The sequence below is a fragment of the Mesoplodon bidens genome (assembly GCF_964165515.1).
Source record: "Mesoplodon bidens genome assembly, chromosome: 2".
Taxonomy (NCBI): Eukaryota; Metazoa; Chordata; class Mammalia; order Artiodactyla; family Ziphiidae; genus Mesoplodon; species Mesoplodon bidens.
Genome location: NC_138177.1, coordinates 69500319 through 69528001, shown reverse-complemented (window position 1 = coordinate 69528001; position 27683 = coordinate 69500319). Strand labels below are relative to the sequence as shown.

The 27683-nt window shown below is 46.6% G+C and overlaps 2 protein-coding genes across 2 annotated transcripts; both read right to left on the bottom strand.

The window, feature by feature from the left end:
- Positions 1-628: 628 nt before the first annotated feature.
- Positions 629-2897, bottom strand: PIGM (phosphatidylinositol glycan anchor biosynthesis class M). Its single transcript, XM_081254998.1, has one exon. It carries the CDS (start codon positions 2851-2853, stop codon positions 1582-1584), a length of 1272 nt encoding a protein of 423 aa, XP_081111124.1. The 5' UTR covers positions 2854-2897; the 3' UTR covers positions 629-1581.
- A 10707-nt stretch (positions 2898-13604) lies between these two features.
- Positions 13605-14744, bottom strand: KCNJ10 (potassium inwardly rectifying channel subfamily J member 10; the record flags this gene model as incomplete). The annotated part of the gene is made up of 1 exon (XM_081225414.1): positions 13605-14744. One exon carries the CDS (start codon positions 14742-14744, stop codon positions 13605-13607), a length of 1140 nt encoding a protein of 379 aa, XP_081081540.1.
- Between the last annotated feature and the right edge of the window lie 12939 nt (positions 14745-27683).

Genomic DNA, 27683 nt, shown 5'->3' with positions numbered 1-27683 from the left:
TAATGCATTTTAGAGTGTTAGGGAGTCTCCACTTAGATAGGCTATTTTAAAAAAAATTTTTTTTTAGCTTGCTTGTTTGAAACTCACAAAGCATTTTTTCCTAGAAATATTATAGTAATAAGGTAAATGGATCTGGCCACCAAAGCCTCATTTCCACAATCTCTCCCTCAATTTCCTGGTCTAAAAGACTAATGGCTATTAGGATGCTTCTTATGCTTTCCAGGAGCCTCCCATGCAGGCCTCCATTCCTATCATGGAATTTTCACAAGTAAGGTATTCGTAAGCTGGGAAATGCCTTATTAACAATTTAATATTTTACCACCTAAAAACTACTAATCATTTTTACAACACTGATAACACTTGATTAACTTAAACTCTAAATGAAAAATGTTTTTTAGCAATCAGCAAATTAAAAACAAAGGGGTAAAAGAGAGTTCTAAAATGTCCTTACAGTGTGTGACCTCAAACATATAAAGCAAGATGCTATTTTAAAATATGTTGAAAAGTTTAAAGATGGATGAATTTTAATTTAATCCTTTTTGTAAAAAACCAAACAGCAGTCTATTACCACTGGGACTAAGCACTGAAAAACTAAGTTATAAAATAAATACATGAAACATGACTACAATTTAAATTCTTTGGGTTCTTTATCTTCTAAGCCCCCACTTTTAATACAGAATTAGCTTTCCCAACCTAAGCACAGCATCATTATTTAACACTTCATATCTAAAAGCTGTACTTTAGGAACATTTTGAGTTTTCAGTTATCAAGAAAGCTTCAGAATGAAAAAGTGGGAGTTAAAAGATAAGACAGCTTCAGATAGTACAAAAGATAAGACAGTTTCAGATAGTACCACAGTATAAATACTGGAACAAATACTGGCTTAGACTTTTATGTTTTTTGACTTTATGTTTCCTCTATTTTCTACAAAAACCTTTTAGCATCTGATAATTTCATCAGCCCTTCTGTTTTTTAATTGCTTTTTAATTTAGCCTAATAATTTTTTTTCTTTTTTTGGCTGCGTTGGGTCTTCGTTGCTGGGCGCAGGCTTTTTCTAGTTGCGGTGAGCGGGGGCTACTCTTCGTTGTGGTGCATGGGCTTCTCATTGCGGTGGCTTCGCTTGCTGCAGAGCACAGGCTCTAGGTGCATGGGTTTCGATAGTTGTGGTTCACGGGCTCTAGAGCGCAGGCTCAGTAGTTGTGGCACACGGGGCTTAGTTGTTCCGCGGCATGTGGGATCTTCCCGGACGAGGGCTCGAACCCGTGTCCCCTGCATTGGCAGGCAGATTCTTAACCACTGCGCCACCAGGGAAGCCCCAGCCCTTCTGTATTCAAACTAGTAACCTTTACTTCCCATCGTGTCCCAGATAAATGAGTCCTGAGATTTCCTAAAGGGTGGACCTCAGTTACTGAGTCCCCGTTATAAGGCAAACATTCATTTAAATTTGTTGGAATAGGGTTTTATGCTCTAAACTGAAGTTTCACTAGAGTGCTTAGGATGTTCAAAACAATTCTTTCCAAAGCTCTCTTTGGTCCATTCAGAACAATCAGAATGGAAGTTGCAGAAGAACTGGAGCATCTATCAGTCATATTTGGTTCTGTCTGTCAGGGGTTCCTCCTTGTAATGGGAAATGATTTGAATGAGGATGGAACAGTTGATAAGGAGAAAGAACAAGCTAGCTAACCAGATAAACAGAAAGGTGTTCTTTCCTTGAAACTCAAGAACATAAGCAGGAGCCAGCCATAAGGCCTGCCCTATGAACCATAACATCAGGAGAACCACAGCTCTTCTCCAAGTCATTCTCACTAGTGGCATCACAAGAGGCAGGAGGCAGAGGTACCAAAGAAAGTACTGGGAGGTGCAGACTTTGTTAAATGTCACAAAAATAGACGTATGAAGAAAACAACAAAAGGCAAGGTCTCTGTAATAAGCGAAAGACACTGCTGAAAGCAAGATGAATTGTGGCAGGAATGCAGCAATTCCCAGGGAAAAACTCCACTTGCTCTCTGCGGTCAAATACAGCATGTAGAAGTATGGAGAGAAGTTGTGACGGATATCCCGCCTGGTCAGGTGATAAAGGTAGGTGTGCTCCAAAAACTCCCAACCATATTTGTAGTAAAAACCGAAGCTCAGGGCAAAAAACGTGAGTCCAGCAACGACTACGAAGAGCAGCACAGCCCGATTACACAGCCTCTTCAGGAATTCATACAGACGAGCCTGGGAAGAATACCGGGACTGACGGAGGCCTTCGTCACTGTCGCGTTCCGGAAGCAAGTGGAGTGCTATGGGAAGGATATAGGTCACCGGATACATCTTCAAATGCACTGCGAAACCATAGAATACAGCGGCACACGCGACGAGCCTTTTTTCTATTAGGTACAGGGTCATAAGCACCAGGGAGGAGACGATTGAGTCCGCATTGCCTCGGCTGGACACCGCCATAGGTAGGGGGTTAAGAAGCCAAAAGACACAGTAACCGCAAGCCCGGCGGCGACCCAGCCCCTTAAGAAGCAGTAGCCGGTATAAGAGGAAGGCGGTGAGGAGGTCGAAGCTGACGAAGAGAAACTTTCCAAAGAGTTCATTGAGATAGATGTTGGGAGTGAGGAACCACCCCAGCAGCGGAGTGTAACGGTAGGTCGCCCTCAGGTAAGGGGAGCGCCCTTCCGTGACGAAACGCGCGGCGTCGGTGAAGACCTGGTAGTCGATGTCTGTATACCTAACGAGCAGGGTCCGGTCCTGGAAGACCCCATAGAAAACCAGGGCCACTCGGGCAAGGAAGGCTACGCCAAAAACCCCGGCGGGGGACACCCACAGATTCAGGAACCACTCTCCCCAGTGCGTGGTCGGGCTCATGATCTGACTGCACCGCAGCAGCTCTAAACTGCCTTGGAAGGTCTAACCCTCGCTGCGGTTCCTTGCTGCAGGCTGCCGGGACTACTCCTACCAGCTAGACGGCCAACCGAAACAACTGCGAGACGACAACTTCCGGCAGGAAGGCCCGCCCCCGTCCTGTTTCCGGTTGCACGCCAGGCACTGGGTTCTTAGTGGCCGCAGCGGGAGAATTACCTTCCTTCTGGACAGGCTGTCTCGCGTCCTCTCCACCTCCGGCGGGGGCGGGGTTTCCGGTCCGGCGACTTCAGTTTGCCCGGAAGGTGGTTTTTCAGGGCCGGGTGGGTGTTATTTGTGGGTGACCCCCTACTTCCCCCGCCTCAACTCCAGTTGGTGGAGACTGACCCCTGAAGCGGAGCGAGCTTCGAGCTTCATCCCTCAGGCCTGGGCCGGTGACCCGAGAGTGAAAAAAAATAAGAGTGAAGGAAAAATAAACCTGTGATGGTTTCTCATGCTTTACCTCGCCAGCTCGTGGGTAATACCGGGGGCGGGTTTGTGGGCTCCGGGGGTGGGGGGCGAGCTAGGATGAATTGAAGGGGGCCCGGAGTGTGTGCGATATTTGGGACATACTTGTATTTTGAAATTATTAGTTGTTTATCTAAATTTGAATTTAACTGGGCATCCTGTATTTTATCCCGCAAACCTTGGTGGAGGGATGGGAAGGGAGGACAGGAAGCTTCGTAGGGTTCCTAAATTATATCACGCCCTCATGCCTCAGTGTCATTGTACTTGCTATTCTATCTGTCAACGTTGCCTTCCCCTCCGCAGTCACTACTTAACCCTTCAGGCCTCGGCTCAAGTGTTAACTCCTAAAAGCATATCCTGGCTCTCAGCTCACTTTTTCATCATGCACTGCAATTTAGATGCCTTTCCGCTAACTGAGGGTAGATGAACAGAGGCCGAAGGGCTCTAAGCTCTAGAAAATCACTCACCCAGAAGCCCCTGCCCTTCTATGTAAATATAGAGTCCTGTCCATTGTCTGCCCTCCCATTGCTCCAAAATTCCCTTTTGGAATGACCATCCCTATATTATAGCATTTGTCAGTGATAACTTTTTTGTTTCATTTTCCTAGTTTTCTGTCAGGGCATTCTGAGTTCTTTGAGAACAGAGATTATCTTGTTTTCTGTACCTCAGTATATAACACATTACCAGACACAGTTGGCATTCTGTACAAGTTGAATTGATTTTTGAGGTTCCTCTTACCAGGATACCTCTGGAGTGGCATCTTTGGGGTGCTCCCAACTCCCAGTCCTTTCCTCTTTCAAATATCCTTTATCTATTTCAAGTTCTTCCCCCTTCACCCATCCCACTCCAACCTTACTCCCATGAATTTCTCACCAAGGACTCTAACCCATTAGCTCTTTCCCTTCTGTGGGCACTTATTGAACTTACAGTCTGCAATTCAGAATTTCAATTCATAACCCTTTCAATGAAGTTGTAGGGTTTTTGAGGTTGGGGGTTATATCTTATCCTTAATTTTTTAAAATTACTCATAATTTATTGCAGTCTTAGGCACATGGTACATGTTCAGTAACTACTGACTTACTTGATTTTACAGATTGATCCTGCTTCCTAGGGGACGTCTTCTAAACTAGCATCTACTGGAGTAGATGACTCCATCCAGTCTGAACATGCAGCTCCCAGGACTACCCTCCATTCATCCATCATACAATTTACATTTATCCTTTGTATGAACCAAGTTAATCTCACACATTCCATATTCATATTCTGATATCTCTGTCTTTATCTGTACCTTGGTATAAGTATATGCCTTATGTTGATAACTACTTTTAACCATTTTTTTTGCAGTACAGTAGCCATATATACAATGGCAGCACATCATCATTCAAATAATGATGATGATGATTTCTTTTTTTTTAAACGCTATTCTCACATTTAGAAATCAAATCTTGAAGATTCATGAAAGCTATAGGTTTTTTTTTTTTAATTAATTAATTAATTTATTTATTTATGGCTGTGTTGGGTCTTTGTTGCGCACAGACTTTCTCTAGTTGTGGCAAGCGGGGGCTACTCTTCATTGTGGTGCGCGGGCTTCTTACTGTGGTGGCTTCTCTTGTTGCAGAGCAGGGGCTCTCGGCATGAGGGCTTCAGTAGTTGTGGCTCGCGGGCTCTAGAGTGCAGGCTCAGTAGTTGTGGCGCACGGGCTTAGTTGCTCCATGGCATGTGGGATCTTCCTGGACCAGGGCTCGAACCCATGTCCCCCGCGTTAGCAGGTGGATTCTTAACCACTGCGCCACCAGGGAAGTCGATGATGATTTCTAATAGCCAGCTTTGTTGAGAACTTATTTGCAGTGTGTCAGTCACTGTGCTAAATACTTAACCATGTACGGTAGATATTCCTACCTTCACAAATGAAATCAAGGCTTATGGAGATTAAGTAATTATCCGAAGTCATATAGTCAACTAGTGGCAGAGCTGGAACTCAAAAGCAGGTCTATCTGGCCCTAGCGTATTCTTAACTACTATGTGGCTAACCTGCAAATAAAATGTTGATGATGAATTCTAATTTCCCTCTCTGCCTCCTCTCATTGATCTCTTGTTTGAATCTTTCTGATATTTTCTGTCACTGTGATTCTATATATTTATTCTTTTCTTCTGCTAGTGATAGATAAGTGAGGGTTAGTTCCAGAAGGTAGAGAATATAGGAGGTAGATGTCAGAGGTTTAATTAAGTGAGGGCTCCTCTGTTTGGGTTGGTCTAGGTAGTATGACAGAAAAGCCTCAGCTAATTTGTCCCTATAGAGCCTACCTAGTAAACAGGTGAGAGGCACCAAATTTGGGCAAATAAGGAAACAGTAAACAACTAATCAAAAGAAAGGAAGCTTGGATCAAAGTGAGATGTAGACAGTGTTTGTGGGACTGAAGAGGGGACGGGAGTCCAGTAAAATTAATTGGACGTGGTGTGCCAACTATTATTACTATTTCTAGGCTAGACAGAAGTATCACAGGGTCTAAGGACCCCATATTGAGCTTTTTGCATTGGGTGTAGGGGTTCTGTTTTCTCACTTCTCCATGAAAGGGCTGCATTTTTTCAAATGCTCAACTGTTCATTACCTCTTGAATCATTACTTACAGCCCTTCCTCATTCTCCCTTTCACTGCCTGTCTCTAGGTTTCCATTCTTTTAGAGCCAGTGGCTAGGGGAGGCACACACATGCATACCTCATCCCTAGCATCCTTAGCCAGGACCTTGGCCTTGGTCACTGTGCCGTATATGCTGTCATTACCTTTTTAGATCCATTCGCCATCTCTTCTGCCCTGTTCTGTGCAGCATCATGCAGTCTCCCTTGCCCTCTGGCTTCTCATTAGAATAAGCCAGTGGCAGGCACTAGCAGATCTTTGGCAGTGGCTGAGTTCCTCTACCTAAGGCCAAGCCTCCTGCTAAAGCTGTAGCCCTCTCCCTTCAGAAACTCTCACCAGGTTTCAATGATGGTCCCTTCAGCTTTAATATCAGTAAAGGCTTCCTACTGTTGCAAGTCCCTGCGTGCTTCACAAGCCCTTGTTGGTTTATTGACCCTGCCCGCAGCTTTGTAAATACTCCCTTCATTAAGTCCTGTCCAGTTAGCCCTTTGAGTGTACCATCTGCTTCCTGCTGGCACTGTAATTCAATCACCTTCTTTTTTCTTTTTCTAGATCTTGCTTATATTTCCTGCTTTGTAATTTCTTTTTTTTTTTTTTGAGGCCTAATCATTCTTTTAAACATACAAGGCTGCTTTTTTTTATTATTTTATTTTTGTTTTTGTTTGCCGTACGCGGGCTTCTCACTGTTGTGGCCTCTCCCGTTGCGGAGCACGGGCTCCAGACGCGCAGGCTCGGCGGCCATGGCTCACGGGCCCAGCCGCTCCACGGCACGTGGGATCCTCCCGGACCGGGGCACGAACCCGTGCCCCCTGCATCAGCAGGCGGACTCCCAACCACTGCGCCACCAGGGAAGCCCTGTAATTTCTTTCGAATCTATCCCTAATTCTTTTTGTGCTCAGCATCCTGCACCTTAGTCCAGACTTCAATAACTCAATTTGATAACAGTATTGACACCTGTACTCAACTAGGATCTGTGGCAATTACCTTTGCCCTAAGGTTTTGCAAGTCTCTTAAGTGGTTTAGTGTCTTCTGTCTCTCAGTTCTACTGCCAGATTGTTATTCATAAACAGTACTATAATTAGATGCTTTTCTTTCTCAAACATCTTCAATAGCTCCCAAGCCTGTGGAAAAAAATAATAATTTAGATTGACATTTAATCCCTCCATGACCCTGCCTTTTCAACCTGTTCACCAAGAAAGCCCTCTGTTCTAGGTTTTTTTTTGTTTTGTTTTGTTTTGTTTTGTTTTGTTTGCGGTACACGGGCCTCTCACTGCTGTGGTCTCTCCCGTTGCAGAGCACAGGCTCCGGACGCGCAGGCCCAGCAGCCATGGCCCAGCCGCTCCACGGCATGTGGGATCCTCCCGGACCGGGACACGAACCCGCGTCCCCTGCATCGGCAGGTCGACTCTCAACCACTGTGCCACCAGGGAAGCCCTGTTCTACGTTTTTTCAATTTAATTTTTATTTTATATTGGGGTATAGTTGATTTACAATGTTGTGTTAGTGTCAGATGTACAGGAAAGTAGTTCGGTTATACGTATACATAGATCCATTCTTTTTCAGATTCTTGTCCCATATAGGTTATTACAGTATATTGAGAGAGTTCCCTGTGCTATACAGTAGGTCCTTGTTGATTATATTCTAATATAATGGTTAGATGGTTAGTCTCTTAAATATGCCTTTTGCTTTCTTACTGTGGTACTTTTGCCTGTGCTGTCCCACCTACAAAGAATCCTATTTCTCATCACTTATTTGTATACTATTTGTCTCTCAATGCTAGGCTCAAACCTGAACTCTCTGGACTCTTCTTAAATCTTAACTGGTGGAAATGATCTCTCCCCCAAAACACTGGTGTTTATTGTCTGTTCTATTTTTTTAAACACTTAATTTTGTCATGCCTTTTGAAATACGTTATCTAAATCTTTTATGGTTATTTAACCAATATACCACCTCCACTGCATACTAGCTGTGTGAACTGTAGGCAAATTCCTTCCCTCCCTCTTTTCTTCCCTTCCTTCCTTCTACATTTATTGAGCATCATACATGCAGGTGCTGTGCTAAGTGCCCAGCTGTACTGGTGACCCAACACTGACAGGAATCCCAGTTACAGTTACATGGCACTTAAACTCTAGTGAGCGAGGCAGACATTAGTCAAATAAATTCACAAATAATATAAAATTGCATCTGTGACAAGTGTAATGAAAGAGGGGTACATGATGCAATCACAGCTTTTAACAAGGTTTGGTCTAAGATGGGCATACTGAGAGTTAACTTGGGAGTTGGCAAGCAGTACGGAGAGTTCCGCAGAAGGAATAGCAGGTATAAAGCCAAAAAAAACTGTACATACCTTGCTGGCATGTATCATGTCTTCTGTTTCTATGTCACTTGAATGGTACATTTCATGTAATAAGAACTCGGTTGATTTTTCTTGAATCCTGTGTCAAATGTGTTCTAACCAGACCTCTTAGGTTGATGCCATCCCTTGCCTACTGCCTATCCCTGGGGAATGTTTTCCACAGAGATCTCACTGTTTAGAACATGTTGTTAATGGCATATCTGGCCCTAATGTATGCTACCTGTTATTTTATCTTATTTTCTTAACAAGTTGGCAAGTTTCTTCATATGTTATGGGACTGTATATTTCACGTATCTTATATATCTCTCATGTCTTATGACTCATCCCTAAAAAACAGTGTTTCCCAAATGTTGTAGATAAGTATTTACTGACGATAGTAAGAGACCCAGTTTCCTCCCTCTGTCCTTCCATTTCTGGGGAACAAGAGTCAGTGACCATAGGGGTCTGTTACTTTAATTCAGGGCTGGATATTGATAGCCAGGCCTTTTTCAGGCTATTGATAGATAAGAAGAGAAGAGAAACCCACTTCTTTGAGAACTGGGCCAGGAAATGCCCAGTGATTAAATGAATAGGCATATAGAGCCTTGAGGATATATAAGGAACGACCTGCACTGTAGTGTGGCAGGGAAGTTGGGTGCATGATCACTGGCTGAAAGGGACAGTGCCTGGGTTCCAAAGCAACTTGACTTTCCTGGATTAACCTGAGCCAATTTTCAGATGTCTAGGCCTTAACTTTTTTTGTAATCCTTTAAAAACTGAGTTTAAAAGGTATTTGCTACAGGACCCTGAAGTTAATGAGGGGAGGTGTGGGAAAGGAGGTGGGGGAATGGTTGCTAGCACCAAAGGGGAAAGGCCTGGCTGTGTGGTCAGAAGCTCTTCCAGCACAGCTCAATTCCACCCTCCTTTCCCAAAGGTAGGTCAGTGAGTTCAGGCCTTAGTAACAGGATTAGTTTTGTGTTGTTTTTGTTTTTGTTTTAATTTATTTTTCTTTGGCTGTGTTGGATCTTCGTTGCTGCGTGAGGGCCTTCTCTAGTTGTGGCGAGCGGGGACTACTCTTCATAGCGGTGCGTGGGCTTCTCATTGCGGTGGCTTCTCGTTGCAGAGCATGGGCTCTAGGCGCGTGGACTTCAGTAGTTGTGGCACATGGGCTCAGTAGTTGTGGGTCACGGGCTCTAGAGAGCAGGCTCAGTAGTTGTGGTGCACGGGTTTAGCTGCTCCTTGGCATGTGGGATCTTCCTAGACCAGGGATCGAACCCATGTCCCCCGCATTCGCAGGTGGATTCTCAACCACTGCGCTACCAGGGAAGTCCCCAGGATTAGTTTTGATTTCTAAAAGAAGCTAGAGTGAAGAACAGAGATTCAGCCATTTTATTTAGTAACTTGTTCTGAACAGACAAGAATAAAATAAACCAAAAAAACTCACATGTCTTTTTTCCTAGGTACATTTGACCTGGTTTAGTCTTTAATGCAATAAATGGAAAAACCATCCCTAGATATTTCTGCTTCGGTAGAGTTGGCCATTACTGAGCCGGAGCCCAGGCTAACTTTACAGCAAAGGTAGTGTGTTATTTTACAAATAAGCCAGGTTAACTAGCAAGGGTAAAGGACCAGGGTAGCAGCCTTGGGAGGGGGCAGTGTCCCTGGCTTGTAGCAATAGTATAACTGGCTTCCTTTCTCTTCTCAGGCCTCAGAGAGAAATCCCTGGATGGTCTTATTAGCTGACAGGTTGGGGTAGGAGGTTGGGCAGGTAATGAGGTGAAGCACAGAGTAGGGATTTCAGAAGCCTCTCCCCATCCCCTAGGGCAGCTGGTACCCCCACTCCTCATTTTCATACAGAGGTGCAAAGCTAAAGCACCACGCCCTCCCCCATGCTCCGATGCCAGGATTGGGACTCTTCTAGCATAGAGGGCATTCTCTTTGGGCTGCTTGCAACCGTACAGAAATCTGGTCCTCTGCCTTGGGAGTATCTTGGGCCCAACCGCTCTTTAGTCCTGGCATTTAGATTCTAGAGTTGAGGCTTCCCTTTAGTGCCTCCCGCACACTGAAGTGTTCAGCTTCTTAGTTGAACAGCCATCACCTCCCGGGGCTGGAGCTGCAGTTGCCCCACCCCTGTGGAGGAAGGGGAAATACAGTGTACCTTAAGAGAGGGAAACAGGATTTTTTTTTTTTTTTAAGTGCTACAGTCACAGGACACTGCTGGGGATGGGAGCGCACAGCCTAAGTAGCAGATTCTCCTAGATTTCCACAGATGGAGTGTCTCCCTCCTCATGTTCCCCTTATCTCCCCTCTTCCTGGTCCTGTCAGCAGCACAGGGTTTGTCAGAAACCTCATTGGACGCCTCTTTATTTCTGAAGAGCAGCTTCCACCCCTCCCTTTCCCGTCATCAAACCTGAAAGCCTTAGTCAGGTATCTCACTTCCATGTTGAAACCAGGATCACTGGCTGTAAGTCTGGGAATCTGGGGAGTCCTACCTCCAAACCAGAGCAAGATATCTGCCCCCATGCTAAGCTCTCTGAATACTTTCTTTCTGTACATTCAGTATATTTGGTCCTATATACATCTATATACATCTGTCTACATATATATATATATATATATATATTATCTGTTTCTCTTTCTTAGATAAACCTTTCATTTATATATCATAGCTTAATTCCCTGAGCCTCCACCTACCTCTTACCTGCTAGCCCAAGTAACACTCAAGGGTTTCATTGATTTCACCAGATCCCACAGCACCACCCTTCCTCATCTTCATACCCTGAGTATCCTCCCCCATCAGTTGTGTTGCCCATCCTCTGAAATCTCCTCCCTTAAGATCTGTGCCCAGTGCTCTCCTGACATTCCAAGTCCATGGTTGGTGTGGTCAGGGATCCCATTTCTCATCAGACCTGGCTGCTTCTAAAGCTTGCCTGATAGCCTGAAAGATAATTTCAGCTCAGAGGAGAGGGGGGCTGTAGTCTAAAGAACCACTTAGGGTTGAGGGAGAGGGGCATTGCTCTCTGATGGGGCTTATGGGAGAATAAGCCAGGTTGTATTAAGAGGAGAGTATGATTTAAAGTGCAGTTTAAAGGAAAGTGTGGAATCGTGCAGGAGAATCAAAAAGGTTAAGTCAGACAGTGTTCTCTTCTCATTTTGTTATCCAAGAATCTGAGGATTCTGGAGGCTTGGAATAGACAGCAGGGGAATGGGAAGAGAGTGTTTCCCTCAGGAGGGAAGCAGCTCTGTGCAGAAGAAACTTGATGGAGGATAACTTGCTAATGGATAAGAAGATACACACACACACACACACACACACGTTGAAAGAAATCAAGTGAGTCTAACATTTGAATAAAGTTGAGAGCCCAGAAGCTGGCTCTTTGCCTTCTGTTCTCTGTCTCAGATTTTCAAGTTGTTCCGGTTCTTGTTTTCTTGAGAGCTAGGGAGCAATGGTGGGGTTTACAGTAAGTAGAGAATGAAGGGTCTTCATCTTCAAGATATAGTTAGTTGAGTTCAAGGAGAGATCAATATAAGAGGATCTTGTGCAGTTGTAGTAAATGGTGACCATGGGTCCAGCCTCCAAATTTTGTGGGTTTTTCTGTGAGGCTCTGCACACAGATGCATGTACTCATTCTGTATAAATGTGTAGCTTATAACAACTGGCTGGTCCACCTTAAATAAACTGCCACTTGATTCATACAGGGACTCTGTGCCAAACCATTTGGGGTGGGGGAGAGTGTCCCTTGGTACCTAGATGAGAACAGGAAGCACTCTTGGGATTTGGAGCTTTAGAGAAAGTTCTGGTGCCCATACACCCTTCCTGACCCCATACCACAGTCCCCATCAGGGAACAAGGAGTGGCTTGAGTCTGATCTCGTAAAGTATGCCTTTTAACTTGCCTGAAACTGGCTTCATAGCAGAGGAGAGGAGAGATGAGACTGATATTCATTTTATACTGTCTCAGGAATGGCTGAGGGAGACCATGGTTATTTGATCAGGAGGTATAATTTCCTTCCCTCCCAGCACTGCCTAACAAAATAGCTGGCACTTTTCAGAAGGGCACTGGGAGGGGTAACAGGGTGAATAGTATCTGCCAGCCACAGAGTCCTGCCTCTGCCCAAACCTTAACAAAGCATTGCCAATTCCCAGAAGCTCTATACAGCAGTCTGGAAATCGGAGAATGTACTCATCCCATTTAGTTGGTTTAACTTTCCTGGGGACTCTGCCCTGTGAGCCTAGTTTTAGTGGTAAGAGAGGAAGGCCCTTGCATTTTCTCCCCCTTCCTCCAAAGTTGGGTTTAGGTGAGAGTGGGCTGGGCAGGAAAGAATCAGAGAAGCCAGGGACAGTGTAATCTGGAACACCATTTCCAGACCCTTCTATGGGGCCTGGGCGTTGGACTTTTTCCAGGGGAACATATTGGGGAAGGTCATTACTTTCATGGGACACAGGGAAACAGATCCCCCCAGGGCTGCCTGGAGGATAGGTTCAAGGTTTTAGACAATAGCTCTGCATTAGTCACCCCACAATGAAGAGTTCAGTATTCAGGTCAGGAGCAGGTGTGGTGGCTGTGCCTGTATGCTTTATATCTCCCGGGTCAACTGCAGTTCTCTGGGAGCAGAGGCATCTATGTGGGAACTGGGTATCCTAAGAAAGTGTCCACTTGAGAAACTAGGAAGAGAACAATGGGGACCAAGTTCCCAGGTTATAGTCAGGAGTTGCCAACAGAAATTAACTACACCATGAAAAACCCTGGCTTCTTTCAACAGGTTTTGGTAGAGACTTCAGAATAAAATGATTCTGGACTCCTATATTTCTGAGGGCACAAACCCCAAAGGGACCATCAGAGAGAGAGTCTTGCCTTAGGGAACTTGCTAAGTGGAAAGATAGGGAGGGGGCTCCAGCCTCAAAGCACCAAACTTTCTGCTGGTGGCAGTGAGCGGTGGCGGGGTGGGGGGAGCCTATCCATCCAACTGCATGGTCTTCCTAATGTCAGTCTCCAGGCATGGCTGAGGCCTTCTAAGCCACTTCAGCCTAATCTTCCCTCTCCTTCCCCCATCCTGGCTTAAGGGACGTGTGCATCTTGGGGTGGAAGTGCGGTGAGGTGAAGGGAACAACGGGAGGAAGTCCAGTTGGCCTAGACTACCCACAGGCCTCTGGGTTAAAGAAGAGGGAATGGAAAAGGGTGTTTCTGGGGCTCTCCAGTATGCCTGGGTAATATCCCTCACCCAGGGTGCCAAAAGAGGAAAAGAGACCAGAGGGATGGGGAGGTGGGGAACCAAGCCATCAGACATTGCTGATGCGTACACTAATGGCACTGCCCTCCTTCTCAGCCTGCTCCCTTAATGACTCCTCCAACTTGAGCTTTTCAGGGTCTCTGTAGCGTACAGTGGTGTCGCGGAGGCCACTCGGAGAGGCTACTTTCACAACTTGGTCAAAAAGGCTAAAGTCTGCTATGTATTTGCCACTGGCTGACAGCGAGATGGCGGGTGTGAACTCGTAGCCCCAAAGGATCTCCTCCGGCAGGTAGGAAGTGCGCACCTGGCAGGTGGCGCTGGTGGATTCCACTGTCCCACTTAGGATCAGCACCAGCTCGAAGTCACCCTCACCACTGCGGAGGGGGAGGTCTTTCAAGGGACTGGTCTCATCCACCACATGGTAGAAGGTAAGGGGTAGGATGAGGAAGGGGCTGTCAGAAGCCGTGTCCACTTGGAAAGTCACATTGACCTGGTTGAGCCGGATGTTCTCACCCTCCTTTGTCTGGTGGGTCTGAAGCAGTTTGCCTGTCACCTGGCAGCCAATGAGGAGGCTCTTACGCATGTTGGCGACTCGGATCATAAGACAGGGCTTTCCATTGTGTGCAGCTACAACCGCATGCTGGCTGAAACGGATGGTCTCCGCCCGTTTCTTGGGCCGGGCAATCTTTGCCAGGAAGGTACCCGTGATGAAGATTTCCAGGATGGTGGTGAGCACCAGCTGGGCAATAAGAAGCACAATGGCCAGTGGGCACTCCTCACTGATGTAGCGGAAGCCATAGCCAATGGTGGTCTGGGACTCAAGGGAGAAGAGGAAGGCCCCGGTGAGTGTGTGCACCTGTACCACACAGGGGGTATGGTTGGCTGGGGGTCCCAGCTCCAGCAGGTCCCCATGGGCTACAGCTACCAGATACCACACCACACCAAAGAGGAACCAGGTGCCTGCAAAGGTTGCAGAGAAAAGCAGAAGCTTGTAGCGCCACTGCATGTCAATGAAGGTTGTCCACAGGTCCTTGAGGTAGAGGAAGCGCTTGTCAGCAATGTGCTCCATTCTCACATTGCTGCGGCCATCTTTTGTCAGGACTCTCCTCCGTCGTATCCCTGGGCCCATTAGGGGCCGGCTTTCTGTCTGAGTGGTTTGGCTGTAATACACCTTGGCAACCGACGTCATCTGCAGAGAGCAAGACAGCATAATGAGCGGTATTGCAAAAATCCAGCAACTCCCAGCCACCACCCAATGGGAAGGAAGAAGAAACATTCATTTTAGGGCCACTGATTTGTCCTCTTATTAGCAAATGTTTACTGAGCACTTGCTATATGCCAGCCACTGTAGTGCAAGATGCTGGAAGGTCAAAGATGAATCTGACAGCGTCCTTGCTCACCAAGAACTCACAGCATAGTGAGAAAGATTCATGTTCAATAAGCAAACAATTGCAGTACAGTCTGACATTTGTAATTCTTAGGAGAAGCAGAGAAGAAAGAGTAATAAGTTCACAGTTCCTTGAAGGTGGGAGTGAGACTAAAGAGGGCTCTACTGGTCTCCATTCACCACAAAACCAGTTCTGTGAAGATCTCTAATTCTGAAATAGGATCCCTCCCCACCCTCAAGAATGGCAGCAGCAAGAAGGACTATCCTGTTGAACTCCTTCCAAGCCAGTCCCCCTTAACACACACATGCCCTTAATTTCTCCATTCTCTCCCCTACCTCCGCATCAGTACCCACTGGTGATACAAAGATATTTGCCTGGCTCAGAAGATAGCAGAAACTACCCATTCTTCTACCCCTTAAGATGTTCTCTAAGCACCCAGCCCATTTCACTATTATTATTATCATTGTCATTATCATTATTATTGTCATCATCTATTTGCGTCTTCTGGGGAAATTAGGTCCGGGTTAGGGTCTGGGGTGGTGTTGGGAAGAGCACAGACAGAACTGAGCAAAAATAAACAAGTGAAGGTGGGGGCTTCCCTGGTGGCACAGTGGTTAAGAATCTGCCAATGCAGGGGACACGGGTTTGAGCCCTGGTCCAGGAAGATCCCACATGCCGCGGAGCAGCTAAGCCTGTGCGCCACAACTACTGAGCCTGCGCTCTGGAGCCCGGGAGCCACAACTACTGAAGCCTGCGTGCCTAGAGCCTGTGCTCTGCAACAAGAGAAGCCACTGCAATGAGAAGCCCGCTCACCACAGTGAAGAGTAGTCCCTGCTCACCGCAACTAGAGAAAGCCCGTGCGCAGCAATGAAGATCCAACACAGCCAAAAATAAATAAATAAATAAATAAAGTTATTAAATAAATAAATAAACAAGCGATGGTGGAGGAAAAACATCAAACTGAAGCCTCCTGGCAGCACAGGAACATTTTCCCAAGGACTGGTAGAAATGCCAGGTTGTAGGTGGCAAAATTGTCTTGACTGAGTGAAGTAGAAGAGTTAGGAGTGTATGTTAGTTTGTGGCTATGTCTGCACAAGTTCAAATTCAGGATTGCTATTTACTCTTGATAGTAGAAAGTGGGACAAGGCTCTGAAATAGGAGACAACTCACTTAATACAAAGTGCCTGGCACCCCTGCCCGAGGAATAACTTGTACTTTTCCATCAGAGAAAGAATTGCAATCACTTGAGCCCTTGGACTCTGGATCTGATGGCCAGACCTTCTGGGAAGGAGCAGGTGACCTCTGGGGAATTTAGTTCTTCTTGGAGAACACAGAGTGGCTCATCACGTTCTCCATTCTGAGAAGTCTATACCACTGCATTTTATCATTCTTCTTCACACTGCCCCTTATTCTATATTCTCATGGCCTTACCCCTGGGAAACTCTAAATTATTTGGGTCCATTCATATATCCACCCAAGCAGACACTAAATTGGAAATCACCAACAGATGAGAATCCCAGTATTTTCAGAGGCAACCTGGAGCCCATTTTATACCACCCACTTGGAACTTCCATACACATGAGACTCCTTGCCCAGAACTGGATGCCATCCACTTCCCAATATCCTTGGCTACTTTGGAGCAAGAGGGAGGCTTTGTAATTCTGAAGTTTGAAGAATTGTTATTTAGAGCCCAAGTGAAGCCCCATTCAGTACTCAATAGTAGTAATATTAGTAAAAGAAACAACCACCACAAAGCCTGCATCTATGTACCATTCAAAGTTTACACGTTAGCATGCCTTCTCATTTGGCCCTCAAACTCGCGAAAAGATGTGAAACCTCTACAGGAGATTTTGAGGAACAGGGGAATCTAAAACAGATTCTAGGGAACAAAGGAAGTGCTGGAAAGTTGCGGATAAGTGAGCATAATTTTAATTTTCAAAAAGAAAAATAAAGTACATTTCACAAACTACAGACAAACAGATAAGGTATCAACCACAGGCAAGATTCTATAATGGAACATTAAGATAGTGAATTCTTGGGCAGAGTGGGGGAAAGGTAGTTATCAGTAGGACCCAGCATGGGGTTACTAAGAACCAGTAACATCACATCACGCTAACTTAATTTCCTTCTATGACAAGGTTACTAAATTGGCAGATCAGAGAAATGCAACAGAGAAAGTGCATCTAAGCAAGATTTTGACAAGATCTCAAGTTAGGTCCTTGGGGATACGACAGAGAAAAATGAACAGAATGCTTCTCTAATTAGGTGGCTTAAAAAATCAGGGCTTCCCTGGTGGCGCAGTGGTTGAGAGTCCGCCTGCCGATGCAGGGGACACGAGTTCGTGCCCCGGTCCGGGAGGATCCCGCATGCCGAGGAGCAGCTGGGCCCGTGAGCCATGGCCGCCGAGCCTGCGTGCGTGTCCAGAGCCTGTGCTCCGCAATGGGAGAGGCCACAACAGTGAGAGGCCCGCGTACCGCAAAAAAAATAAATAAATAAAAATAAAAAGTCAGTGTTACTGGTGAGTGGATCATGATAGCCTGGAATCAGTTTTCTAGCAATGTACCACCGAGCATTATCTTTGGCCTTGCCCTAGTCGATTCTTAACACTAATTTTATTCAAAAATATGGAGCACATGGCCATCAGTTATGCAGATGATACAGAGCTGGGACGGACTGCAAATGAAAGGTCTCAGGCAGAATTAGGATCCAAAAGGAGCCAGAGGAGTGGGCCAAATCGAGCAAAAAGGATAAATGTTGGATTACGTTTGGGTCCAAAAATTACCTGAGCAAGTTCTGCATTGGAAAGATGTGATCTCGTAAGCAGAACCATGAAAATGAAATTAGGCATTTTAGCAGAAAGTAATCCAGTGTGAGTTATTTTTGGTTGCCAAAAAAAGCAATGCAATCTTAAGCTGCTTTAGTTGAATTAAAGTATCTAGAATAAAATAAGGATTCAGTTGATTCTGCTCTGTTGATCCCACATCTGCAGTATTGAGTCTCAAGGAGCAATCAGGACATGAGAGGATTCAGAACCAAATCATATGAGACGTGTTTGAAGGAAACGGGGAAGTTTACTTGGGAGGAGAGACGATCTGAGGGATATGAAGGCTATGTGAGAATATTTGGTTTGAAGGGCTGCCATGTGAACAAAGGTTTGGATTTGTTCTTTGAGCTCTAAGGGGAACAACCAGGACCAGTGAGTTCAAACCACCGAGAAAAAGATTCCAGACTGATATGAAGAACACTGTAACAAATGTAGAAAGAGCATCTCAAAAGGTAGAGAGTAGCCTGCCCCCAGAGGTGTTCAAGGACAGGTTGGACGAGCGCTTTGCAGAGATTCTAGAGAGGAGATTAAAGCTTTGGGTGGGAAGGTTAAAGATTGTTTTTAAGTTTCCAACTACATTCATAGAGGATCAAGATGCCTGCCTCCTCCCCATCTCTACCCGCCCCCCCCTTCTACCATGACATCCAGAGATCCCACATCAAAGCCCTAGCTTTGTTTGTGCCGAAGAGAGACTCTGTATATCTGGGGAAATGGAAGCCCTTGGGGCCCAAGGAAAGTCTTACTTATCATTCCCAAGACAATAGTCTATGATTATATATCATTTTACAGTTTATGAAACATGTAATTTGACCCCCACACCATGAGGTAAGTAGGAAAGGCATCATTAGAAACTAAGGTTCAGAGAGATTTGCTCCAAGTAGTTTTGGAACCAGAACCCAAGTCTTCTGGCTTCTGATCCAGAACTTTTAAATTGTAGCAACTCCTTCTGTGTATCCCAGGTTCATTCTCACAGTCTCTTGTTTTCAGGAGGTGCCTCTGTGGTCCCCTGTATAGAGGATCACAGCTGAGACAGAGAAGACAGAGCCCGGAGCTTCCAGAGCCCAGCGTTAAGGCTACAGATTTGGGGCACTGGAGATTTTTGGCTACTGGCTAGACCTCTTTGTTGTGATTGCCACCTCCAGCTGTGTGCCTGCTGTTGCCAGCCTTTGTATCTGCCTCCTCCAGCTATTATCCGCTGCTCCCAGCTGCTGTGCCACCTCCCAGAGCCAGGCAGCTTTGTTCTCCCCGGTAGTGAGAGTCAGCAGCACATAAACAAAACAATCAGCCACACTCCAGCCCCTGGGCCCCTGGGAAGGGAGCAGGCCAGAGTTCTGGAAATGGTTTGTTGCTGCCCCACCTGAAACACACATACTCTCTCCTCTAGAGGGTGCTGTTTCCCCCAAAACAGTCCCAGACAGATACCAGGGACAGTAGCTGAAGAATTCTGAAAATAAAAGCAGCTTCTGAGTGGTCAAAAGAGACAGAAACAGACACAATCACCTTCTTTCTCCTCTAAAAATTAAACTAATGAGTCCCTAAAACAAAGGCCAGTCACACCTACAGTGATGTCGAGCACGTTCCCTCAGCAAATACCTCTCCCTCCTTCTGCTTCCTGCCTGCAGATTGACCTAGAGCTTTCTTTCTTTACCTGAGTCATTTGTTCTCCAGAATGAATGGGTTTATCAGAGCCCTTCTTGAGTACAGGACTGCTCTGCAGCACAGACACTCCTCCTGTGAGTAAAACTGATCCCCAGCTCCCCACTGCTCGGAGCATGGCATTCAAGGCCCTTCATGATTTGGTCTCTGCCTCCTTCTTGGCTTTGGCCTTGCCACTCTTCCACACATATCGTAGACTCCAGCTCCACAAAGCACCTCGCTGTTCATCCCTTCTACCTTTGGACCCGCTTTTGCACTGGACCCGCTCCGTGCCCACCTGATGACCTCCCGCTTATCTTTCAAAACTCACTCAAGTGTTAGTTGCCCCTTTGGAAGCCCCCCTGACCCTCGAAGAAGTAGCTCATCTTCTCTAACTCCCTGCCCCCAGCATGGGTTTACTAAGCATGGTTTGTACACATTCCTATTTTCAAACATCATCGTGCTTTGCAATGGTTTGTTTACCATTGTTTGCCATCTGTGAGTTCTCAATTTAAGGCTACAGACTGTGAATGTCACCTGTTTCCCCAGTACCAAATGCAGTTTGTCAAGAAAGTCTGAGTAAAGGGATGACTGGAAGCCTGATTTAGAGAGACAGAGGCCTGAGTCAGAGCTGCAGCCTTGGTTTGCCTCATGGGCTCTGCTCATGTGCAGATGTTTGCAAATTCTTTTTTCTAAAGGTGGGAGAGAGCAAGCCCCAAGGCACTGGTCACAGCTCCCTCTGGGTTCGCTGTCCCCTTTGCTAGAAGATGAAGGAGGAAAACAAGCCTTGTTTGGGAATAGCTGTGGGCATAGGGGCGGACTCTGTCAAATTGAGTGACCAGAAAGGTTGCTTCAGCCCCTCCGCGGCGCAGTGGTGGAGGGGGCAGGTTAGAGCTGTGCACCTTCTCCTGAAACCTGTGAGGCTGGGGTAGGGAGGGGTGGTGGGCAGGGAAGCAGCCCTGAGCAAAGAGCTTTATCTGTTCTCTCTGGGCCAAGAGCAACCTGAATGAAGAAGCTTTGGGGCACGAATCCTAAATGCCTCCACCTCCACGTGTGAATGAATCCTTTCTTCTCGACCTCTGACTCTCTTTGGTTTCCTAAATAGTTAACGGTGCGTGCCATCATCCTTTGAAAATCTAGGGATTATCTCAAACTCCCCTCCTTCCTCATCTCAATATTCATCGGATGCCATGAGCTGTGGATTTGTTACTTGTGTCTCTTCCCCTTCATTTCATTGTCTTACTTTAGGTCCTTCACACCTTTTTGCTGAATCATCAGCCTCCTACACATCTCCTGTCTCTATTCTTTCTCTCCCCAAACCCTTCCTACACTGCTACTGGATCACTCTTCCTCAGTTACACCTCTGATCACAAATCAGCGCACATGTATCCACCACTTCACAAAGCACTTTCACGTTTTATTCTCATGGAATTCCTATAAGGTATTAAGATTACAATCCTTATTTTGTGAATGAAGAAACTGAAGCTCCGAGAGACGATGTGACTTGGTAAATCGAGATCTTTGGCTTCCCAAACCTCTCTGCCTCCAAACTCCACTTGTCATTATACTGTAACTGTCTCAGATCCTTCCCAACTCAATCCCTTCTACCTTTGGGTTTAGGTTTGATAGATAATGTGTCCACTAGCTATCAAAGAGAAGCCAAACTCAGTCTGGCAGAGTTGCATGGTCTGCTTCTACACCTCATTCCAGTCTTACTTCCTGCCTCATCTCTCCTATGACAAACTTCAGACAAACCAACTGTCCCCTGCTTCCTGTCGTATACACCCATGCTTTCCTGCCTTCATGTGATTGTCCATGCTCGTCTCTTTTCCTGACCTCCGTTTCTCCTTGTCTCTACATAACCATGAAATCTTTCAGAGCCCAGTTCAAATGACTCCTCTTCCAGGAAGCCTTCTCTGATCCCCACAGCCTTAAGTAAGGCCTCTCTTTTCTGAATATATGTATTATATATATATATATCTCCATCTATATCTCTTATGGCACGTCTACTTGGTATAGCATGTGTCTTCTACTACAGAGAAGCTTATTAAATTAAGGATTCAGCCATAATATGTTTTGATTAGTCTGATATATGATTAACACAATGTATGACACATAGTAGGTGCTCAAGAAGTAGTTTATGAGTGAACAAATGAGCAGAAGGGGGCTCCCAAATCACTCCAGGTGTAGGGGCCAATCTAAGAGCACTGGGAACGGACTCCATCCTCCAGGAGGACTAAGGATGTGTGGAAGCTCTTGGCCTGGGTACAACAGATGGAACTTCACTCTGGTCCAGGGCCTCTCTCCCTCTGGAGCCTTCTCACTCCCCCTTCTTGTTTGTGTCTTCTCTTGATTTTTCTTACGATGTTTTCTCTTTTTCCTTATATCCACGGAAACCCCAATAACTAATTATAGACACTAATAGATATGCAAACAAACCAAATGTCCTCATCTGTAATGATGCTACCCACCACACAGGAAGATCCATGCAGTCTCAGTTGTGTTTTCAAGCATTTATACAATAAACATTTACAGGGTGCCAGATTCTAAACAAGACACTTGACTTATGGAGGTGAATTAGGTGTGGATTCTGGCCTTGAGGACCTTACAGTCTATTAAGGGAGACAACCACATAACAGGCAAGAAGTGATAAGTGCCATGGAACAGGGATCCATGAAGTGCTGAGGGACTTTGCAAAGGGAAAGGTGACATCTAGCTCAAGGGGGTGGGGCTGAGAAGGTAATGAACGTGTACTGATTGAGAACCTGTTAGGTGCTAGGCACTGGGCTAAGTTGCTGGGGATATTTTAATGTTAGCTCATATAATTCCTCAAACAACCCTGTAGGAATGTTATTATCCCTATTTATTATCCCCATTTATTACCAGGTTGTTATGAGTAAGAAACAACCAGGAGTTGAGTTTTTTCCTCCATACCTGACTGTCTCACTCAGGGGAGATTTTATAGAGGAAGGTGGCATTGGGACTGGGCCTGAAGGATAGGCAAGATTTGGACCCTTGGAGACTGGAGTTTGGGGGTGTCAAAGAGAAGGCACCTCCAGGGAAGGGAGCAGTACAAGCAAAAGGTATAGCATTGAGTAGATTCAGGGCCAGCAGGGGATAGGAGCCAATCATTTTGGTTGAAGTGTTGGGAGTACGTGAAAGACTTAACAGGACAAATTGGAAAACAATGATGGGCTCTGATCCCACAACACCCTCCTGCCTTGTGGCCACTAGATTGAAGGGCGAGAGCCACACGGCATGGGTGTGGAGCCCCGTGCCTCCCACAGGGATCAGATGCAGGGACTTGGCCTCCTCTTCATGGTGCTCTAGCCGCATACCCTTTCACAGAGCCACTGGGTGAGTTTTCTCTTTTGACCATGGAGTACTTCTTCCTGATGTTTGGTTCAAGGATATGGAAGAAGAGAGAAGGAGAGCAACTATCATTTACTGAATGCCTAGTTTAGACCAGCACTTCACATTTCATCTTTGCAACAACTCTGGGGAACAGAGTTTTTATCTTCACAGTTACTTATGAAACTGGGGTTCAGAGAGCCCAGGCAATGCAACATATAAGTAGCAGAGCTGAGATTAGTACCTAGTTCTGGCTGCATTACAAAGTCCTTTCCACTATAGCTTCAGGTTAATACTATATACTGAATTTGCCTTTGATGAGCAAATTCCACGCTCAACAAGCAGAGAAGATGGACACCTAGCGCATGATAGGGGTCTAGCAGGAACCAGCCAGGTGTGAAGAATTCACCAGGAATGACACCCAGGGTGCACCTGATGGTTAGCGGTGATACTCTTTTTTGATGATTGTTCCATCCCAGTGCCCCTCTCCTAGGTTTGCATGGCAGGTCTTTATCCTCCCCCATTTCCTTCTCTTGGGCTCTGTTCCCAACTCTCTTCTCATCTCTTCTATCATCTACACTGCCCTGCTCGTATTTCATGCTGGCTGTTACCAAAATGTGTCTCCCTGATTCTATCCTCCTTTTCACTGTCCTCTTTGTCTTTTCACTCCCTGCACATCTGTCTGGATCATCCCTTCTTCCCCTAAGAGTTTCTTCAGCCTCCTAGAAATCTGATTTTGGAAGATGGTGATACGGAAGAATACTATGCTATCCATCAAATCACAGCTCTGACCTTCAAATTCTGCGTCACACTGTATCTCCACCCATAACCCGAAGCCTAGGTGCCCACATTAGGAGAGGCATTCTAAGCCCTACAACCTTCTATTCTCCCTGCTTCTTCCCTCCAGAAAAGAGCTTCTTGATTTAGGGGTTTGGAAACAGGATTAGAAAGGGAGACAGTTTCTAGGAAGACAGGAGGAGTTCCCACTCTAGCTATGAACTAATCCAATTATTTTAGGTTTGAAGGTACAGGAATACCTGAACCAGTCACTGCGGGGTATAGATAGAAATAGAAAGTGGTAGTACCAGCTCATTCTCTGTCCCAGTAACTGCCCATCATGCTCAAGTGCTACGTTTTGATAGAGCCCTGTGCACAGAGGGGTTGTGAGCACGATCGGCCTCCGGGCCTGAGGCTGGGCTGGCCTCTAAGCCCACACTCATCTTAGACCGCTGAGCTAGGTACGTGTCCAAGCCTAGCATACTGGAGATAGAACTAAGAAGGCAGCATTACCTGGTGGAAAGTGGGCTCGGCTGGGAAGCAAGAGACTTAGGTGTCAGCCTCAACTCTGCCTCTGACTAAAAGTGACCTTGGGTAAGTGTCTAAACCTCTTCAGCCATTATATCTTTAATTGTGGAAAAAGGTCATTAGATTAGCTCCACACTTCTCAAACTAGTGTGCCAGGAGGTGCTCGGAACCACAGGATTAAATTTAACGTATTTTCCTGAGCTATCGATTTTACTCAAAGGTTTTGAGGGAAAATCTTATTTTAATATTAAACAAACGATATATGATGGAGTAGAATGAAAAATTTACATAATTCAAAAGACAAAACAGATTTCAAGGATGTCCAGTGTGTGGGAGCTTATGGCCCATCCCTGTGTCTTCTGGGGTAAAATTCCCTCTGTCCTTCACAACCTGTTTCTGGGTCAGTTTGGGAGGCTCTGTGCTTGAGGGTTATCAAGGTCATTTCCTGCTTTAAAAGTCCATGTCCAGCCTGTGTCCCTCCCAGTGCAGATTCGTCTCATCCCTCCCACTGGCCTTGGTGGAGACAGGAGACTGCTACTCAGCCTCCTCTCACCAACCATATTATCTCTGTTTTGGATACCAACTCCAACTTGAATAGAGGCCTTGGAGGCCTCCAGGAGGAGATCAGCTGCACTGGGGACTGAAAAGAAGCATTTCTGGGCTTTCAAGTGTTCTTACTGAGAGAGGGGGGAAGAGAGGAGAAAGGAGACGGGTGTCAAGGAAGGCCTGGAAGAAAAGCACTGCGGGATTATGTAAGCCCTCAAGGTTGGGAGAAGAATGGAGTCGGGTTTGGGGTTCTTTTTAAACTTGATGTCTTTGTTCATTAATCTCCCTTCTGTCCTGCCCCAAAGAAAACAAACAAATAGAAACAGAGCCAGATGCACACAAATCTTGAGGTGGGGAAAAAAAGGGCCGTGTGTGTGTCGGGGGCCTGCCTTGCCAGCTGAGTCACTGCTGCCTCTGCCTCTCACCCTCCAGTCTCCTTCCCCTTCCCTCCCATCCTCTAGCCTCCGCCTGACACAAGGCCCTGGCCCAAGGAAGAATAGGCTTTTCTTCCCTTGTGTCAACGTTTGGAAAGTTCTCATAGACTGATCAAAAGAAAGGATAAAAGCCTTCAAAGCATTTCCTGGGAGCCTGTGACCTCCATCTGGCCCTTCTGACCCCCGTGTGTTTTCCGGTCAAGAGAGGGAAGAACACAGAGATGGGGTCATGTCAGATGTTCGCCTCTGTCCAGACACCACCCGTCCTGTCAGTGTGGGCTGATTGGGACCACTGCCCCTTCTTCCGCCCCAATCCCCAGGCAGTGCCTTCTGTCCCCTGAGAGAAGGGAACAGTGTTCCTGCAGAGAACTGCCCAGAGTGCGGTACCTCAGGGACCCCCCTTTCCCCAGCTGGAGAGGGAGGATGACTTCCTGACACACGCAGCCCATGGGGACTGCCTCTTTGATGCACCTGCCTCCTCACCCTCCAGCCACCCCCCCGCCCCCCCAGCACGCTCCCTCTCTGAGTCACCACAGCGCCTGCGCCTACCCATTGTGTGGGGCCGCAGGGCTGCACATCCTGGTCCTGTCAGAAAAGCTTGGCACTGTGCAGAGTTCAGCTGAGGACAAAGGATTCACCACTGCCTCCTCAGCCCCAGCTCCAGCCACCCCAAGAGCCTGCAGGCCTGGCCCCACCTGGGTCCTCACCCCAGAGGAACATCTCAGAGATATTAACCCATCCCTCCTCACCCTGACCGAAGAGCCAGAAAAATCAGTCCAGGTGCTAAGACACAGCTGGAAGCAATGGCATTAGTACAAATAACTTCTGTTGTCATTGTTATTCTACTGTTATCAGTAAGACCTGCGACACTGAAAGGGTTCCCAAGCACACTGGGGGAGATTTCAGAGGGGCTGGGCTGGCGATGACCAAGGGGTCTGTTGAAGACCTCTTATTCGTGTGTCAGCCTGCTCTGACTATTTAATCCGTCACCACCTGGCCTAGGCTCCTGGATTCTCCATAGGGGAGAACCCAACTGATCCCCTAAGATACTGGTTGAGAGGATCACCCTAGTTGAGAGGTTAGAAGTATTCTTCTAGACAGAGCCTCCTAGGGAGAGTTCACCCCCATGCCCAGCTGGACTTAGTGGAGAGGGTGCTGGCAAGACTACAGATGGCTGGAGGGGAGCGGAGGAGATGAGAGGGACTCCTGCAAACTTCAAGCCTCACCTATCCTCAGCCTGGTGCTGAAGATTACCTCCCCACCACCAGGGGGCAGGGCTCCCCAGCCCCATGGGACTGCCCTTGCCCTGGCGGCTTGCCTTCTCCTGCCTTCTCCTGCCCACCGACCCCAGCCCACCCCCCTTTTACTGTTAGGTTGAACCATATGAAATTACGAGTTTTAAAGAATGGGTCCCATGTCAGCAATATCAAGTGGTCCAATTTACCAATATTTAATAACAATAAAAATAACAGCATCAGCCTCCTTCAGACTACCAGACTCTGCATTATATGAAGCACATTAGAAGCAATTCCGCTTGATCCGCACAGCCAGCTGGTGGCAGTTAGAGCCGCAAGAATCTCTCTCCAAGGTCACAGCTAACCTTCCAATCATCAAATCCAAGGGCGTTTTCTCAGTCCTCGACCCCAGCAGTCTCTCTGCGTCATGTGAGACTGATGGCCAGCCTGTCTGTTCTGGACACTCTCTCCTTTGGTCCTTATTGAGATGTGGTGGGGATCCACTGATTTTGGAGCCCTTGATTAGCTCTTTAGTGGCCCTGCCACTTCTAGCCTTTGGGATTTGGAGAAAATCACTTAAACTCTTTGAGTTTCCTTTTCCTTTACCTGCAAAAAAAAGGGGCCTAATGATATCTACCTCACCAGAGTGTTGGGAGAATTAGATAAGTGCACAGATGTACCAAGAGCACTTGGTGGGGTCAGCACTAACAGGGTGCAGTCTCATCATCACTCTCTGACATGGTCCTCCAGGCTCTCTCCTCCCTGTCTCTTTACGTCTGGTCCATCTCTCTTGCTGTGGTCTCCCATGGGCCCTGAATTGTTGGTGTTTCTCAGGGATTCCCCTTGGCATCTCTAACCACTCTGCTCTCCCTTCCTTGGCTGTTTCAACCACTCCCACAGATTCCCCTCACCTCTGCCCTGTACAACCAACACTTACAGGCTCCCTCTAACTGGACAGTCTAGTTTTAACGTGTTCAGACTGATGTCCTCTCTACTCAGAAGGGAGTCTCTCCTGTGCTTCCCCTCTTGTTCCCAGCAACACCATCCATTCAGTGCCCAGGTTAGAAACCTTAGAGTCGCCCTCGGTTTCTCTCTTGCCCCTCATCCAGCGGGTCACTGGGTCTTATCAATCCTGCCTTTGTGGGCTTCTCTCCAACTCCTTTGAGGCTGCCCTAGTTCTCTTTCACCTGAAGTGCTGCAATGACCTCCTGTTTTCCCACACCCAGCCTCGCCTCCCTCACCTCCACCCCCTCAGCAGCCACAGTGCCTTTCAACAACACAATTACATCCCATCGCTCTGGCTTTCAATCCTTCAAGGAGTTCCACAGCTTCTGTAGTAAAACCCAAACTTCTAGACATAGCATTCAGAACCCTTCACCATCTGATGCCACCTTGATTTCCACAGCCTCT

Coding starts and splice junctions, on each gene's coding strand:
- PIGM (XM_081254998.1), bottom strand. CDS start 2,853: ATGAGCCCGACCACGCACTGGGGAGAGTGGTTCCTGAATCTGTGGGTG.